Below are 14894 nucleotides of genomic sequence, written 5' to 3'. Positions count from 1 at the left end.
CGCACCTTCGGTGCTTGGCCCCTAATTAAAGCTGCAAGCAGCGATGAAAGGGCCTTCGCACCAGGGCTCACTGCCACCCGTTGGCTTTAGGAAATCAGTGAACAGTGGGTGACATGCAAGTAAGTGAGAAAATACAAGAGAATTATGGCAAAGTCATTTCAAAGTGGCACACTTCCTGCTGCCAACAGGTGGCGCTTTAACCGTAATTGAATATTGCCATGTAGATGCCTTCAGGTCAGGACTATTATCAATAGACTTTGTCAGGCCACCACGGACACACCCTTCAGCGAAAAGTCAAGATCTTAGCAATTTAACATCACAAAGGCCTTTAGATTAGACTGACCAAATATGACCTTGATCTGATTAAAGCTCTAGAAGGAGTTTGTTAAAGTACAACGTCTGGAAATGGCAAAAATTGCACAAGTTAATTCAAAATATCTGACTTCCTGTTATTTTTCAGATTTTGCTCCAAGAGACTTTTTTGTAGGTATGGGACTGTTAGATGTGTGTACTGAATTTCATACTTATATGTCAAATGTAACATCAGGGGGACTTCGTTGAAATTTTGTAGGTGGCGTTATCGAGCCATTTTGCCACACCTAATTCTGAAACCCATATCTGACGCGTGTGCAAAAGTTTCATGAGTTTTCAAGCATGTTTAGGCCCTCAAAAATGTGATTTCTCTTTCATGGCGAAACATCAGATTTTGTCAGGCCGCCACCGACACGACCTTGACATCACTAAGGCCTTAAGATTAGACTGACAACATAGGGTGTTTAACTCCTCATAGAGATTAAACCAGATAATCACAGTGTGAAACAAGTAATTTCCTGTTACCCACAGGTGGCGCTATGATTGTAACTGAATTTTGCCATGTAGATGTGTTCAGGCCAGGACCCTAATAAAACATGTGAAGTTTGGTGCAGATTGGACATTGTATGTCCGAGTTACAACAACTTCGTGTTTAATGGCGAAACATCAAACTTTGTCAGGCCGCCACAGACACGCCCTTCAGCGAAAAAGTTAAGATCTTCACAATCTAACATTGCAAAGGCCTTTAGATTAGACTGACCAAATATGATGTTGATCTGATTAAAGCTCTAGGAGGAGTTTGTTAAACGTCTGGAAATGACAAAAACTGACAAAATTTTCTCAATATCTCAATTCCTGTTGGGTTTTCAGGTTTTGCACCCAGGGGCTTTTTTGTAGGTATTGGGCTGTTACATCTGTCTACCGAATTTCATACTTGAACGTGAAACGTAGCACGTTCAACTAATTCTGAAACCCATATCAGATGTAAATTTTCACCATTTCTGACGCGTGTGCAAAGTTTCATGAGTTTTCGAGCATGTTTAGGCCCTCAAAAATGTGATTTATTTCAGAGAAGAAGAAGAATTGGCCGAGCAATTACAATAGGGTCCTCATACCATCGGTGCTTGGGCCCTAAATATAGCTGCAAGCAGCGATGGCGGGCCAAAGCCCGGTGGCACCGCCACCCCGGTGGCTTCAGGGCAACTGTGCATGGCCGGCAATAGGCATTTAAAATGGGTAAACATAAAAGGACTATGTCAAAGTTATCTGAATACACCACATTTACTGCAGCAGCTGGTGCCCATATGATCACAAACTACAACAGCCACATCCATAAGATTGTTTAAATTTAGATGAATTTCATGTCATAGAATGTCACAGATCAATTCCAAATAAGTGCAGAATATCATTGTAATCTGCCATGTCTGTGTTTTTCTCAGACAACCTCTATAAAAATTCCAGAGCAAATTATATAATGTTATTTGATAAACATTATAACTCCACAATGCTCTGAGAAACTTCTCTTCATGTGTTTTTTGACCTTCCTGAACTATCGTTTGTGCACCAATCTTATGCACCAAAAGCATGCTTTCATTTAATTTCAATATGTGTGGTATACGACTGAAAAAATAAAATAAAATTAATAAATAGAGCCAAATCACAGAACCTGTGAAGACTATTTTAATATCAATCTCAGGTAATCGTAAGGTATGTGTCTAGATTTTTCTGCTCACTTATGCAAATTTATTTTAAACAGCCACTTTTATAAAATCAAGTGAAATTTACTTAAATGGTGGTTTTAATAAATTTGAATTATATCAATAAACAATTAATTTAAAGACATGCGTTGTACATGATGTTTGCAAACACAGCACATGACTTTCTATAACACCCATGTCTAGAAAACACACACTCTCCTCTGTAAAAACAAAACAAAGATTTAAGTCTCGTATGAATCAGAACATGAAATCACAGGTGTTGGTAATAATAATTGTAACTCAAATGACATTTGAAAAGTAGTCCTGTCCAAATAGTGATATAATGACATGGTTCATGGTATACAATGAAAAAATAAAATTTATAAAATGAATTAATTGAGTTAAATCACAGAACCTGCAAAGATGATTTTAATATCAGTCTCAGATAATAGTAAGGCACATGTCTAGATTTTTCTGCTCACTTGTGCAAGATTATTGTAAAAAAAAAAAAAAAAAAAATGGACATTTTGAATTTTTTAGAAAACATGCAGAATTAACATTTTCATAGGAACATTAGCAAAACTATCTTAGAACATATTTCTGTTAGCTGGGTGAGCAATTAAATGGTAAATTCTGATTTGTAACTTGCTTTATTAAACCCTCACGGGATAAAATCTCAATAACTGAGTAATGTTGAAGGAAAAGCTGAGGCTTCATATGAGGAGATTCAAGAATCTCAAACACCAACTCTAAAGATAATGGACCAGGAAGTGAAGGCGAGCTGGTAAGTGATCAAAAGATTTTTTTCTTTTATTATATATCTGTTTTAATCTATGAATATATCTGTAGGGAGGATGTCACAGACTTCACACTTCCTTCGACTCCAGTTATCAGATGTTTGCTTGTCCCGTTCCAGGCTGTGATGCAGGGAGACATTTCTGATTTCACTGTCACTTAGCTGTAGAGTTCAAAGTGGACAAATTATAAACTGCATGGGATAGAGCATATTTCTGTGTAATAGCCAATAATAGCCAATCAGATGATGACAGGAGTTTAAAGGAGTGTGTGTTTCAGGTCTGTTTTCTGAGCAGGTCATGATGGATCGAGCAGCTCTCAGACTGATTCTCTTGAGGGTCTTTCTCATCTCAGCCAGTTCACAACCTGTTAAGAAGGTGAGGGACAAACCTCAGTTTAAGATGAAGATATCAAAATTCTAAAAATTCTATTTGTATTTGAGATGAAGATCCAGACAAACTAGATCTGTTTCATACATGTTGAATATACATTGTTCAAAAGTTTGAGAAATTAATACTTGTAATCATGAAATTGATCAAACGTGACAGTCTAGACATTTATAATGTTACAAAATATTTCTATTTCATATAAAAGCTTTATTCATCAAAGAATCCTAAAAAAAAAAAAAGGTATCACGGTTTCCACTAAATTAATATTAGTGTTTTTAACACTAATAACAAATGTTTCTTTAGCAGATAATCATCATATTAGAATGATTTCTGAAGGATCATGTGACACTGAAGACTGGAGTAATGATGCTGAAAATTCAGCTTTGCATCACAGGAATAAATTATATTTAAAAATGTAATATCTTATTTTAAACTGCAGAAATATTTCACAAAATTACTGATTTAAGAGGTTTTTTTTAGATCAAATAAATGCAGCATTGGTGAGCCTAAGAAACTTCTTTCAGAAATTAAAGATAGTACTGATTTTTGAACAGCAGAGTATCATTTAAAATGCAGTTTGAGTAAAGAGAACTATCTATTGCTCAGTAGTTTACACTGAGGTGTAGTCATCAAAATGTATTTGTTGTTTAGTCCAAAGGCCTTTTCTTCATGTCATTTTCGAGCAGTAAATATTTGAACAATCCCACAAAAAAGGAGTAAATGTGCACCATCCAATTTGACTACTGTTTGATGTCTCAACAGAAACAAGATGTGGGTATATACAGCTTCTACATTAACAAACCTCACACGCGCCCAGCTCAACACGTCTGTCTGTTTACTGTGAATCCCTCCCTCCAGAGACGCCACCTGCCCTTGATATCTGACACAACCCGCACTCATGTTTTGTTTTTAATTTTTTACTATTTAACAAGTTTTTGTCATTACAATTTCACAGTTGTAATTAATTAACCCCTAATAGTCGTACAAAAATTCAGCACAGAAAGACAGAAGTTACTGATGTGATGGAAGTCTATGGGGCAAGCGCTGCACTAGAATAAAAGTTAAAATGCATACGGTTTCAAAAGAATAGCCACAAAACTTAAACATTAAACATTATCAGTGCTGTGCAATTTTTATATGGAATATTTCATCTCCTGTCAAAACCATGTGGAAATTTTTGGTCATGACAGGAGTTAGAATTCAATAACAGATTCTTTCACTTTAGTGTCATGTTTAGAAAATTAATGTTTAAGTTTTATGCAATTGTATTTCAAAAATGTGTATTTTAGTGTTTATATATTTGTGAAGTGCCTTGCCCACTAATGCTGTTATTGTTAACTAAAACTATTAAAAGTCTTTTTTGGTATAGAAATGTTGGTTACACTAAGGTGCTATCGATCCCCTTAACATGAATCGAAAAACGACTAAAAACGCTGCATTATTCTGTCAGGCCAGTAGTTGGCAATGTCACTTTGTAAAGAAACACTACGCGCCTATAGAGGGTATGCATAGACGTCACTTTCCCGCCAGAACGCGCTCCCTCAGCTGGACTGAGTGGCAAAAGAACCTGCTGCATGACTGGATTTAATAGGGGCAAACTGCGAAAACGCGAGTAAAACAAACGATTACACTAAAGGTTGGGCTAGAAAGAGTTCCTTATGACATGTCAAAGAAACCTAATCCATGGATACTGACATGCAGCCAGGAATCGTGTTTCCTGACATTTATATGTGCCTGATTTCGACGCTGGGGAAATACATAAAGCAAATAGGCCTGTGAACGCTTTATATAAATACAATATAGGTAGGTCTAAATCCGAGTGATTACTTATATCAATGTTATATAAATCGTCATATCGTCTAGCCCTAAAACTTGTTTTTGTCAGTGTTTATTTAAAAACACACAATTATGCAGAATAGATAGTAAATATTTAATTGATGAGTTGTCAACACAATATATAACAATACAATATATAGGGTATGATTTTACCCCAAAATCCAACAATTTGACACAAAATGATAACTGCAAAACATGTTTCTTTGCCTGGAGTCCAGCTGTTTCTGTGAATTGCAGCGACCTGTTTGCTTCTTTTTTCTGTAGCTTTCAGCAGTCTGTAAAAATATACCTCAGATTTTGTGTCAAAGCTATTTGTACAGTCAGTCGCAAAGCTCTTTCCCGTTTTGGATGTGTTTTGTGTGTTTTCCGCGGCATTCACGCTGAAAACCAATGCTGCCTCTCAGTCTTTTGCCACTCAGTGGGCGTAACCAGTCGTAACGGTCGAAGGTGACGTCACGTGTATACACTCTATAGCCTATAGATACCTAAAACGCTGTTGTCCTGTGAGGGCATGTTTACACAACAACAATGTACTAAAAACGGAAATGTTTTACCTTTGAGTTTTTTGAATACGTGTAAATGAACGGCCAAAACGCATAAAAAGTTTTCCGTTTTTAGTTGAAAATGGTAACGTGTAAACAGCCCCTGACACTCATTTTCAAAAGTTTGCATTTTCAGGACCAAAAACGATGTTGTCGTGTAAATAAACGGCCAACATGAATAAAAAGTTTTCAGTTTTTAGTTGAAAATGGTGTCGTGTAAATGTTAACCCCTAATGTTAACAAAAACTTGTAAAACTGTAAACAAGTGTCACAAAAAAAAAAAAAAGGAAAAAAAAAAAAACTTAGAACTAGAAAAAAATGAGAACTTAAGGTAACTTATGTTCTAAAAACTTTCCTTTGCATTTTTCGCGTACAGACGACAAAGTTGTCAAAACGATCCGTTTAAATGGATCGGCAAAAATGATTAAAAACGCTGTATTATGGATGACAGGCCAGTAGTTGGCTATGTCACTTTGTAAAGAAAAACCTTGCAATACGCATGCGCATGACGTTTTCGTATCATTTTTCAAAAACTTGCACTTTGAAACACATTTTTAAAAGTTTTTTTTTTTTTTTTTTCAGGCCCCCAAAACGCCACTGTCGTGTAAATGAACGACCAAAACACATAAAAAGTTTTCCGTTTTTAGTCGAAAATGGTGTCGTAAACGGCCCCTAAAACTAATCAAAAATTATAAAGGTTGTTTTGGCAACTAACTGAAATAAGTTTAAATAGCAAAATCATTAAAACTTCAATAAAACTAAGTTAAGGCTAAATAGAAATATTTAAAAACAAAAAATAAAAATGACAAAAGCACAATGGAATTACTAAAAGTTCATATGAAAATACTATAATAGTATATAAATAATATTAAAATATCACGGCACCATAGACTTCTATTGTAAATACATTACTGCGTAAATGCAATTTACAGTACTTTTCACTTAACTTGTTCTGAACTTAAATCATTCTTTTAGCACCACTGATTGTTTATCCAAAATAACAGACAGGAAAAATTAGCAATTGACAACAATTTAATCTGTAATAGGACATTGTTGAATTACTCCTTCTTGAAGGTAAGATTTGTGTATTTGCTTAGTATGAACATGGAAAAAAAGACATTTAGAGTTGACTGATTCTAAGTGTGCAATGTGCGCCGATTAAATATACAGTAAACATAAACACACTCCAGTTGAGTGAATCACTGTATGAGCATGTGCGGTTCACACACACACACACACACACACACACGCCTGACACGACATCTCACCTCATCAGATTATCTGCGGTTGAGGCTATAAGGGATACAGCTACGGCCAGATTGTCCTACCAGGGCTTACTGGGCGTGCGCGTATCAATATTGCGCTGAACAACAATTAATTACTGTATTTACATTATTGTAAGGGTAGGTTTAGGTGTAGATGTTAATAAAACCAATCTGATAAGTAGCAAATTTAATTTATTGTTATTTTATTGTGTCACTTCCGGCCGTAGATGTATCTCTTCTAACCACAACCTCTACACATGAAAGACAGTAACTGGCAGGATTGCATGCTCTCAATAAATTTTTTTTTTAAAAAAGCTACTAATATCTATACTTTGGATTCATGCATAATAAAAGAGATTTTGTGCTTTCATCTCTGTTGAGAGAAAGCCATGAGCTGGAAGATGAAGTCTAGAAGTTCTTATCAAATCTGCAAGGAGTGATTTTATTGAATAAGACTAGAGCAGGAAATCTGAAGGGAATTGTGAGAGACGTGAGGTAATCATTTTAAAATAAATCTCAAAGAATGAGGCCAAAACAATGGAAAAATGCTGCATGATGAAAAACCAGCTCTAATATTATAAAAGCTGTAACACTTTACAGTAAGGTTCAATTTGTTAACATGATTTAATGTAAGCAATACTTTCACAGCATTTATTAACCTTGATTAATGTTCATTTCTACATATACAAACATATTAGTACGTTACAGATATATTTTTACATGTATAATTTAAATATGTAAATTATAAGAAAGTATAATTGTTATACATTATAAAATATATAACATGAACTAATGTATCATCACAAAGAACAATAGTATATTTATAAATGAATCTTAAATTACTAAATGCTTTATAGTTATTATCAGTGAATGCATTAACTAATGTTAAAAAAAAAATTCAAACCTTACTGTAAAGTGTTACCAAAAAATATATATATTTCTAAATCATGTCACTATATAAAACAGTGAACATGCCCATTTATAACATAGGCTGAATTAGCTGTCCAGTAAGTGCCAGTTAAGAAATTAACTTTCATTTTAATGTTCCAGCACTCATATTCCACAACCAACAACAACAAAAAAAAAATTACAAAGGAAAAATGTGAATTTATGTCAAAGACCCTTTGTAAGCAGTGGGACAGCTCATGTTCAGGTATATAAGAAACACAAAAACTCACTCAATCCAATAAATCAAGCACTAGAGTACTGCACAGTAATATTGGTAGAAGCCGCAACTCCACACCGACCTGAAACCAGTTCTCTTAAAGCAGTTTATGAATAGAGCTCTGGCTCAGGCTCAGAGTAAACGGCCATTTCAGTCTCCTCTCACTTGTCTTGGCCTTTTTCTTCAGCGCCCCGTCTCTCACGTCGGGCTCTGCACTCGCCGCACTCCCCGTCCTCATCTCCCCCGTGCTCTTCCTCATCCTCATCGTGAATGATCTCCACCTCAAGGCGGCCGATGTAGAGCGATACGGCACACAGCCAGAAGAGGGCAGCGCTGGACACTACAGCCGTGTGGAGCAGCACAGCCGGCAGAGAGAGGAGCATGATCCTCCTCAGAGTCAGAAGACTGCCCACGTACGACGCTCCGCCGAACGACACGCACACTCCGCCCAGGATGAAGAATGCTGCGGGAGAATAGGAAGAAACCTTTCAGGACAGGAACAGAATTTAGGTCTGAGTCAGACTGATACTCACACACAAACAGATGACAGAGCTGAGAGGGAAAGGACTTAGAAGAAAAACAGAAGAACAAGATATAGTACCATATCCAGCCTCTCGGCCCACGTCACTCTGTACAAACGCAATAATGCCAATCCCTGTTGCCAGGAGACCATTCCGGAACCAGGACAAAAATCCTGCAAAAAACATAAATGAATAAAAATTGTTAAGTTACCTGTTTATCTGCCTAAATATCCAAATTAGGCAACAAAACATTCATTCTACGCTAGTATAGAGTGAAATAAGTTCTGGAAGTAAGACTCCCATTCACTTTTTTTCCAACAGAAGAAAAGATTGTTGTTAATCCATGATATAAGCTTTTGTTAAAAGCATCAGCCTGCATTATTCAACTTATTTTTAAATAACTGTGTTTAACTGCGGAATTCCTGGAGAAAAACTACATTACCCATGATTCTGCAGAGAAATCTCCACTAATTAGAGAATAGTGTGCAACATTTGAGTTCTGGAAGTAAATCTCCATTAATTTTCTTCATAGGGAAATTTATTTTTAACGATAACTTCTAAATGTTTAAAGACAGACCTACTGTGAGGTAAGAGGTTGTTAATCTATGGTTTTTGCTGCTGTTGAAGCCATCAGCCCGCATTATTTCAACTTATTTAGAAAATCATTGTTTAACAGCAGAATTTGAGTGAAAAACTACACTACCCATGATTCTGTGCAGAAAATTCCACCAATCAGTGAGTCGAGACAAGCAAAATGCACTAAAAGAGCTCTTTAGCTCCGCCCACTCCCATGAAGCACCGCAAATGAAGTAATTGAGTCGGTCTCCCTATGCTCTTAAAATACTTAAATCTTTGCATATATATGCATATTTTGCAATAAAACTAAGATATGTTTTATATATATATATATATATATATATATATATATATATATAAAATGATTGATTTCTCAATCATTTTTAATTCAATTATGCTGTTTGCAGTGCTTCAAATAAAAGTCTGTATGTTATGACCTTGTAGGGAAAGTAAAAAAGACTTTTTTTTTAATCCTTATGGGAAAAATAAATAGGAAAAACACTTCCAGAACCAAGGTCTCTGAAAAAGTAGTCAGGCACTGTTGCACTTAATTACAATAACACAAATTTTGGTTGGTAAACGAATAATTCACCCAAAAATTGAACTTTCTTGCATCATCTACTCATCCTCATCATGTCATTCCCAACCTTCATTTTCCATTCAACACAAAATAAAAAGAAAACATGAATAATGTGCTTGTTGCTCTTTTCCATTAAATGAATTGAAATCTCAAGCTTCAAAAAGGATGCAAAAAATATATATATACCATAAAAGTATAATAATATATGACTTTTGCAATTTGTTCCAAGTCTTCTGAAGTAATGCAAGAGCTTTGTGTGAGAAAAAGACCAAATATAACATGTTTTTCACTGATAATCTTTTGCTCCATTGAGCTGTTGATCACTGAATCAGTGAACTGAACATCATGGTGACTGAGTAATTCAGACTGGTTTTATGTAATGGATCGAGCAATTAATTAAAAAGATCTGACTCTAAATAATGATTTGTTCACAAATAGGACACCAAATTACCTTTGAAAAGATTTCATATTTTCAGTATGTCCTTCACAAAAAGCTATCAGGTGACTTCAGAAGGCTAAGTATAATATATAGACTTTATTCGATCTTTTTGTTATTTTGGAGTTCAGAAGTCCCAAGTATACTAATAGTACAGATCAACTATATTAATAGTAGCCAAATATTCTATTAAAAAGTCCCACAGAAGAGAAACAGTCAAAGTTTGTAAAAACATGAGGGTGAGTAAATAAGCCTGTCAATAAGCCTCATTTGAGTTCTGGACAGATGATCTCACCTGTTTCATGAGACTTCCGCAGCATCTACAAAATAAAGTAATAGTTAATAAACAGATCATTTTGGCATATTATTGACGTCATGTAACATTATAACATGGTAATACCATGTTTTTTTCGGACACAACACCATGTTAAATAACACGATTTTGTACGAGTACCATCGTAGAACCATATTCTTTGGATTAGCATGTAAATAAAATGGTGCATGAAGATAGTAACATCATGGAATACTACTAAGTGTACCATACTACCACCAGTACTTTTCGTAGTTGGTGTAATATATCAGTTTGTAAATGTAAACAACGTCTAAAGTAATACGTTGCATGTAAAGTGAGAGCATCGGAAAGAGGGAGTGAGTGTTTGTGCTTACCAGCGCATCGGCTTTATCTAGTTCAGTGATGTACTGTTGCTCCACCGGTCTTGATCTGTTCAGCGGGTTTTTCTCCGCCGCCCGTCGCGCGCTCCCTCGGTGAAGCGCGCGCGCTGGAGTCCTCACATACTGCAGCACCGACCGCCGCGCGACCTGAGAGAACGGACACACAAGCCGAGACAACCGCCTGCACGTTAACCAACTTATGGAAGCCATTGTTTACGATGGAGGAAAAACTCAAAACACGACCTTTACCCGACCTCTGAACTTTGACACTGCCGGTGAGTGTGTGTAAAGACGCAGCCTCGTGCTCGCAAGAGCGCGCGTAGATTTCAGTGGCGCCATCTATCATTACTTCCTTATGTGATGTTGTGTGTAATGAGTTCATGTCCCTGATACTTTTAGTTACATCTCTTTGTTACGCAGTACAGTATTAAAATTTATAATTTTAAGAATTGAAGGGTTTTGAGAGACGGATAGCTGAGTGATTCTATAATTGGAGATGCATTTTGCATTTTAATACAAATCTCATATAACTTGATTGAAAATCACAAAAAAAAGTCCCATTGGAATGCTTGTGTCTTTCCTGGTATGGCTACCAGTCTTACAATATCGTTAAAAGATTTATGTCTGTGCTGAAATCAAGAAAACATTTCTGTTAATTGTTTTAATTCCACTATCATTATTCAACCTCTTCTGAACATCTATCCCTTAACATATTCCTACAAGAATTTCAGATGAGCTTTAAAACATGTTTTTATGTAATAGTATTAAACTGTAGTAGAATGACTTGCCAGGTGTAGTGTCATTAAAGGGTTAGTTCACCCAAAAAATGAAAATTATGTCATTAATTACTTACCCTCATGTCGTTACACACCCGTAAGACCTTCGTCCATCTTTGGAACACAAATTAAGATATTTTTGATAAAATCCGATGGCTCAGTGAGGCCTCCATTGACAGCAAGATAATGAACACTTTCAGATGCCCAGAAAGCTACTAAAGCCGTATTTAAAACAGTTCATGTGACTACAGTGGTTCAACCCTTAATGTTATGAAGCGACGAGAATACTTTTTGTGCGCCAAAAAAACAAAATAACGACTTTATTCAACAATATCTAGTGATGGCCGATTTCAAAACACTGCTTCATGAAGCTTCGAAGCTTTACGAATCTTTTGTTTTGAATCAGTGGTTTAGAGCGTGTTTCAAACTGCCAAAGTCACGCCCCCCAGTGGTGAACCATTGAAATTTCAAAACAATTATGACATAACGAAGCCTCGTATACTGAAATCACATGACTTTGGCAGTTTGATACACGCTCCGAACCACTGATTCGAAACAAAAGATTCATAAAGCTTCAAAGCTTCATGAAGCAGTGTTTTGAAATCAACTTGTTGAATAAAGTCGTTATTTTGTTTTTTTGGCGCACAAAAAGTATTCTCGTCGCTTCATAACATTAAGGTTGAACCACTGTAGTCACATGAACTGTTTTAAATACGTCTTTAGTAGCTTTCTTGGCATCTGAAAGTGTTAATTATCTTGCTGGCTATGCAGGCCTCACTGAGCCATCGGATTTCATCAAAAATATCTTAATTTGTGTTCTGAAGATGGACGAAGGTCTTACGGGTTTGGAACGACATGAGGGTGAGTAATTAATGACAGAATTTTCATTTTTGGGTGAACTAACCCTTTAAGTTGCATAATATTTATGTGTATTAATCACTGCAAGTGCTCTGTCCTCTAGAGTGAGTATAGCTCACATTCCAGTGGAATTCAGCTAAAAGCATCATGCATATGTTTGTCTATATGTTTGTCCACTGTCCTGCAGAGTTCAGCTCCAACCCCAATTAAACACACCTGAACCATCTAATTAAGGTCTACTATGCATACGAGAAACTTCCAGTCAGGTGTGTTGAGGCAAGTTGGAGCTAAACTTTGCAGGACAGTGGCCCTCCAGGACCGAGTTTGGACACCCCTGGTCTAGACCACAGACTGTAAAAAAGTCTAGTCTAGACCTGGTGTTGTTAATTAATACTGCCCTCTTGTGGATATTAGATGCCAAGGACTCCCAAATATGATTATCCTTGTGTGAAGGACCCCCATCCTAAAATTTAAAAGACATTTATATAGTTTCTTGTATAAAGACCCCATTTATACTGAGAAAAAATAATATTATAAATATGTCTAAAATATTATTTGGAAAAATATATTGTTTCTATTAAGTTACAATATTATGTTTTTTTTTTCTACTGGACTAATACTGTACTGTTAAGTGTATTATTTATTTACTTATTGTAATCTAATTTTATTATTTTCTAATTTGTTAGTTTTAATGTAATTTTTACTTATGTTAATCTTATTTATTTATTTATTTATTTTTCACGTACAGTAGTGGGCAAAAGTGATGTCTGGAGGGGATATTTGTTTTTAATAACCCTACAAGTTTGATTAAACCATCAAAATATTAAGAAGATATTTTATATTTTTTAAAATATTTTAAATATGAGGGAAGTACAAAACACTAAACTTGGTTAAGGTTTTTACCTGACAAAATTATTTGGCAAAAACAGGCAAACTACAGCTACAAGTTTTATTTTACCAAAAAGCTCACAGGAAAAAGCAACATAATCAGTTATTAATATTTCATTAGTTCTCTCTTGCTTTTGCATTTCTTTGTATGACAGCCTGGCCAAAAATTATGTCTGCACAATTTGGCATGTTTCATTGTGTTATCACAAATAAAACAATTGACTCAAAGCACAACTACGCAACTGCTTACAAAATCTTTAACACATTTTTAATAATATTTGAATAAAGGGTGAAGATGTCAATTTTCCTAGGCCGGACATCACTTTTGGCCACTATTGTATTTTATAACTAATGTCATTTTTGCATTTTAAACTGGAAAAAGAGCTACATTTTCACATTATCAAGCAGTTTCATGTGCTAAAAGATTAAATAAATACAAATATTAATAAGATTATTTATACTATATTCCAAATTACAGTTGAGTAGAAAATATATATACGTGCATCTGGCACTCTTCAGCATGGCGCTTGCTGAGGAACTTCAGTCCAACTGCAAGAGAGCCATGACCTTGGCACTGGTTTTGTTATCCTGCTAAAAACAGCATGAAGATAAGGGTCAGATATCAGACACACAATTAATCATATTAATGTCCTTCATATATGTTTGCTTCACCATGACCATGGCTATTATTAGCATGAGCAAACTTGAAAACAAATATTTTTTTGTCCAATACACCAAATCATAACCAATAAAGAGACTGTTATCCTATAACCATTGGATAGAAAGCAGTTAACTTAAAGTTTACTACTTAAAATGTCTGAAAATGCCCATATGTGTTGTTTGGTTTGTTTAGAAATATGACATTTTAGCTACTGTTATATTTACACTAGGAAGTTTTGTAAATTCGGCCCAGTTTTTATTTATACTCTGAATTATTTGAAGTGCACAAATATCGCGTCTGTTGTGTACATGGATTTGAATAATATGTTTTTTATTGCTTCCAGACTCTGTTCTGTTTATTCTGTGTTTTACTTTTGACCAATATGACTAATAACATAATGAAATTTGGGGTTGTTCATATTTGGAGTTGTCATATTTCAAACACTCTAGAGAGTGATGATGACCTGCGTTGTATTGCCGGGAAAGTCAGTGACTCTACTAGATTACGTTACATTACTATCAGGCCTATGTGGATGGAGAAGAATGAGTCATCTAGTTACTTTAGAAGGGCATGAGAAAGAGTGTTTGTGTGTGTGTGTGTGTGTGTGTGTGTGTGTGTGTGTGTGTGTGTGTGTGTGTGTGTGTGCGTTTGCTGAGGTCTTGTGTGGGAGATGTTTTAGTAAAGCCTACAAATAGCGGCTTTTCAGACTTGGTGAACAGATAAGCTTCTGCAGTTAAAGGGTTAGTTCTGTGAATTGCAGCGATCTATTTGCGTCTCTTTTCTGTAGCTTTCGGCAGTCTGTAAAAAATTACCTCAGATTTCTTGTCAAATCTATTTGTACAGTCAATCGCAAAACTCTTTCTCATTTTGAATTTGTTTTGTGTGTTTTTTTGCGGCATTCACGCTGAAAACCAATGCAGCCAAT

The 14894-nt window shown here is 35.5% G+C and overlaps 1 protein-coding gene across 1 annotated transcript; it reads right to left on the bottom strand.

Annotated features, from left to right (window-relative positions):
- Positions 1–6585: 6585 nt before the first annotated feature.
- tmem160 (transmembrane protein 160) lies at positions 6586–11034 on the bottom strand. The gene is made up of 4 exons (XM_051862012.1): positions 10781–11034; positions 10410–10434; positions 8603–8695; positions 6586–8464 (listed from the first exon to the last, which is right to left on the bottom strand). Exons 1-4 carry the CDS (start codon positions 10994–10996, stop codon positions 8163–8165), a joined length of 636 nt encoding a protein of 211 aa, XP_051717972.1. The 5' UTR covers positions 10997–11034; the 3' UTR covers positions 6586–8162.
- Positions 11035–14894: the final 3860 nt, after the last annotated feature.

Source organism: Ctenopharyngodon idella, chromosome 15 (assembly GCF_019924925.1).
Source record: "Ctenopharyngodon idella isolate HZGC_01 chromosome 15, HZGC01, whole genome shotgun sequence".
NCBI lineage: Eukaryota > Metazoa > Chordata > Actinopteri > Cypriniformes > Xenocyprididae > Ctenopharyngodon > Ctenopharyngodon idella.
Note: the sequence above shows the minus strand (reverse complement) of the source record. Positions and strands in the feature narration are given on the sequence as shown.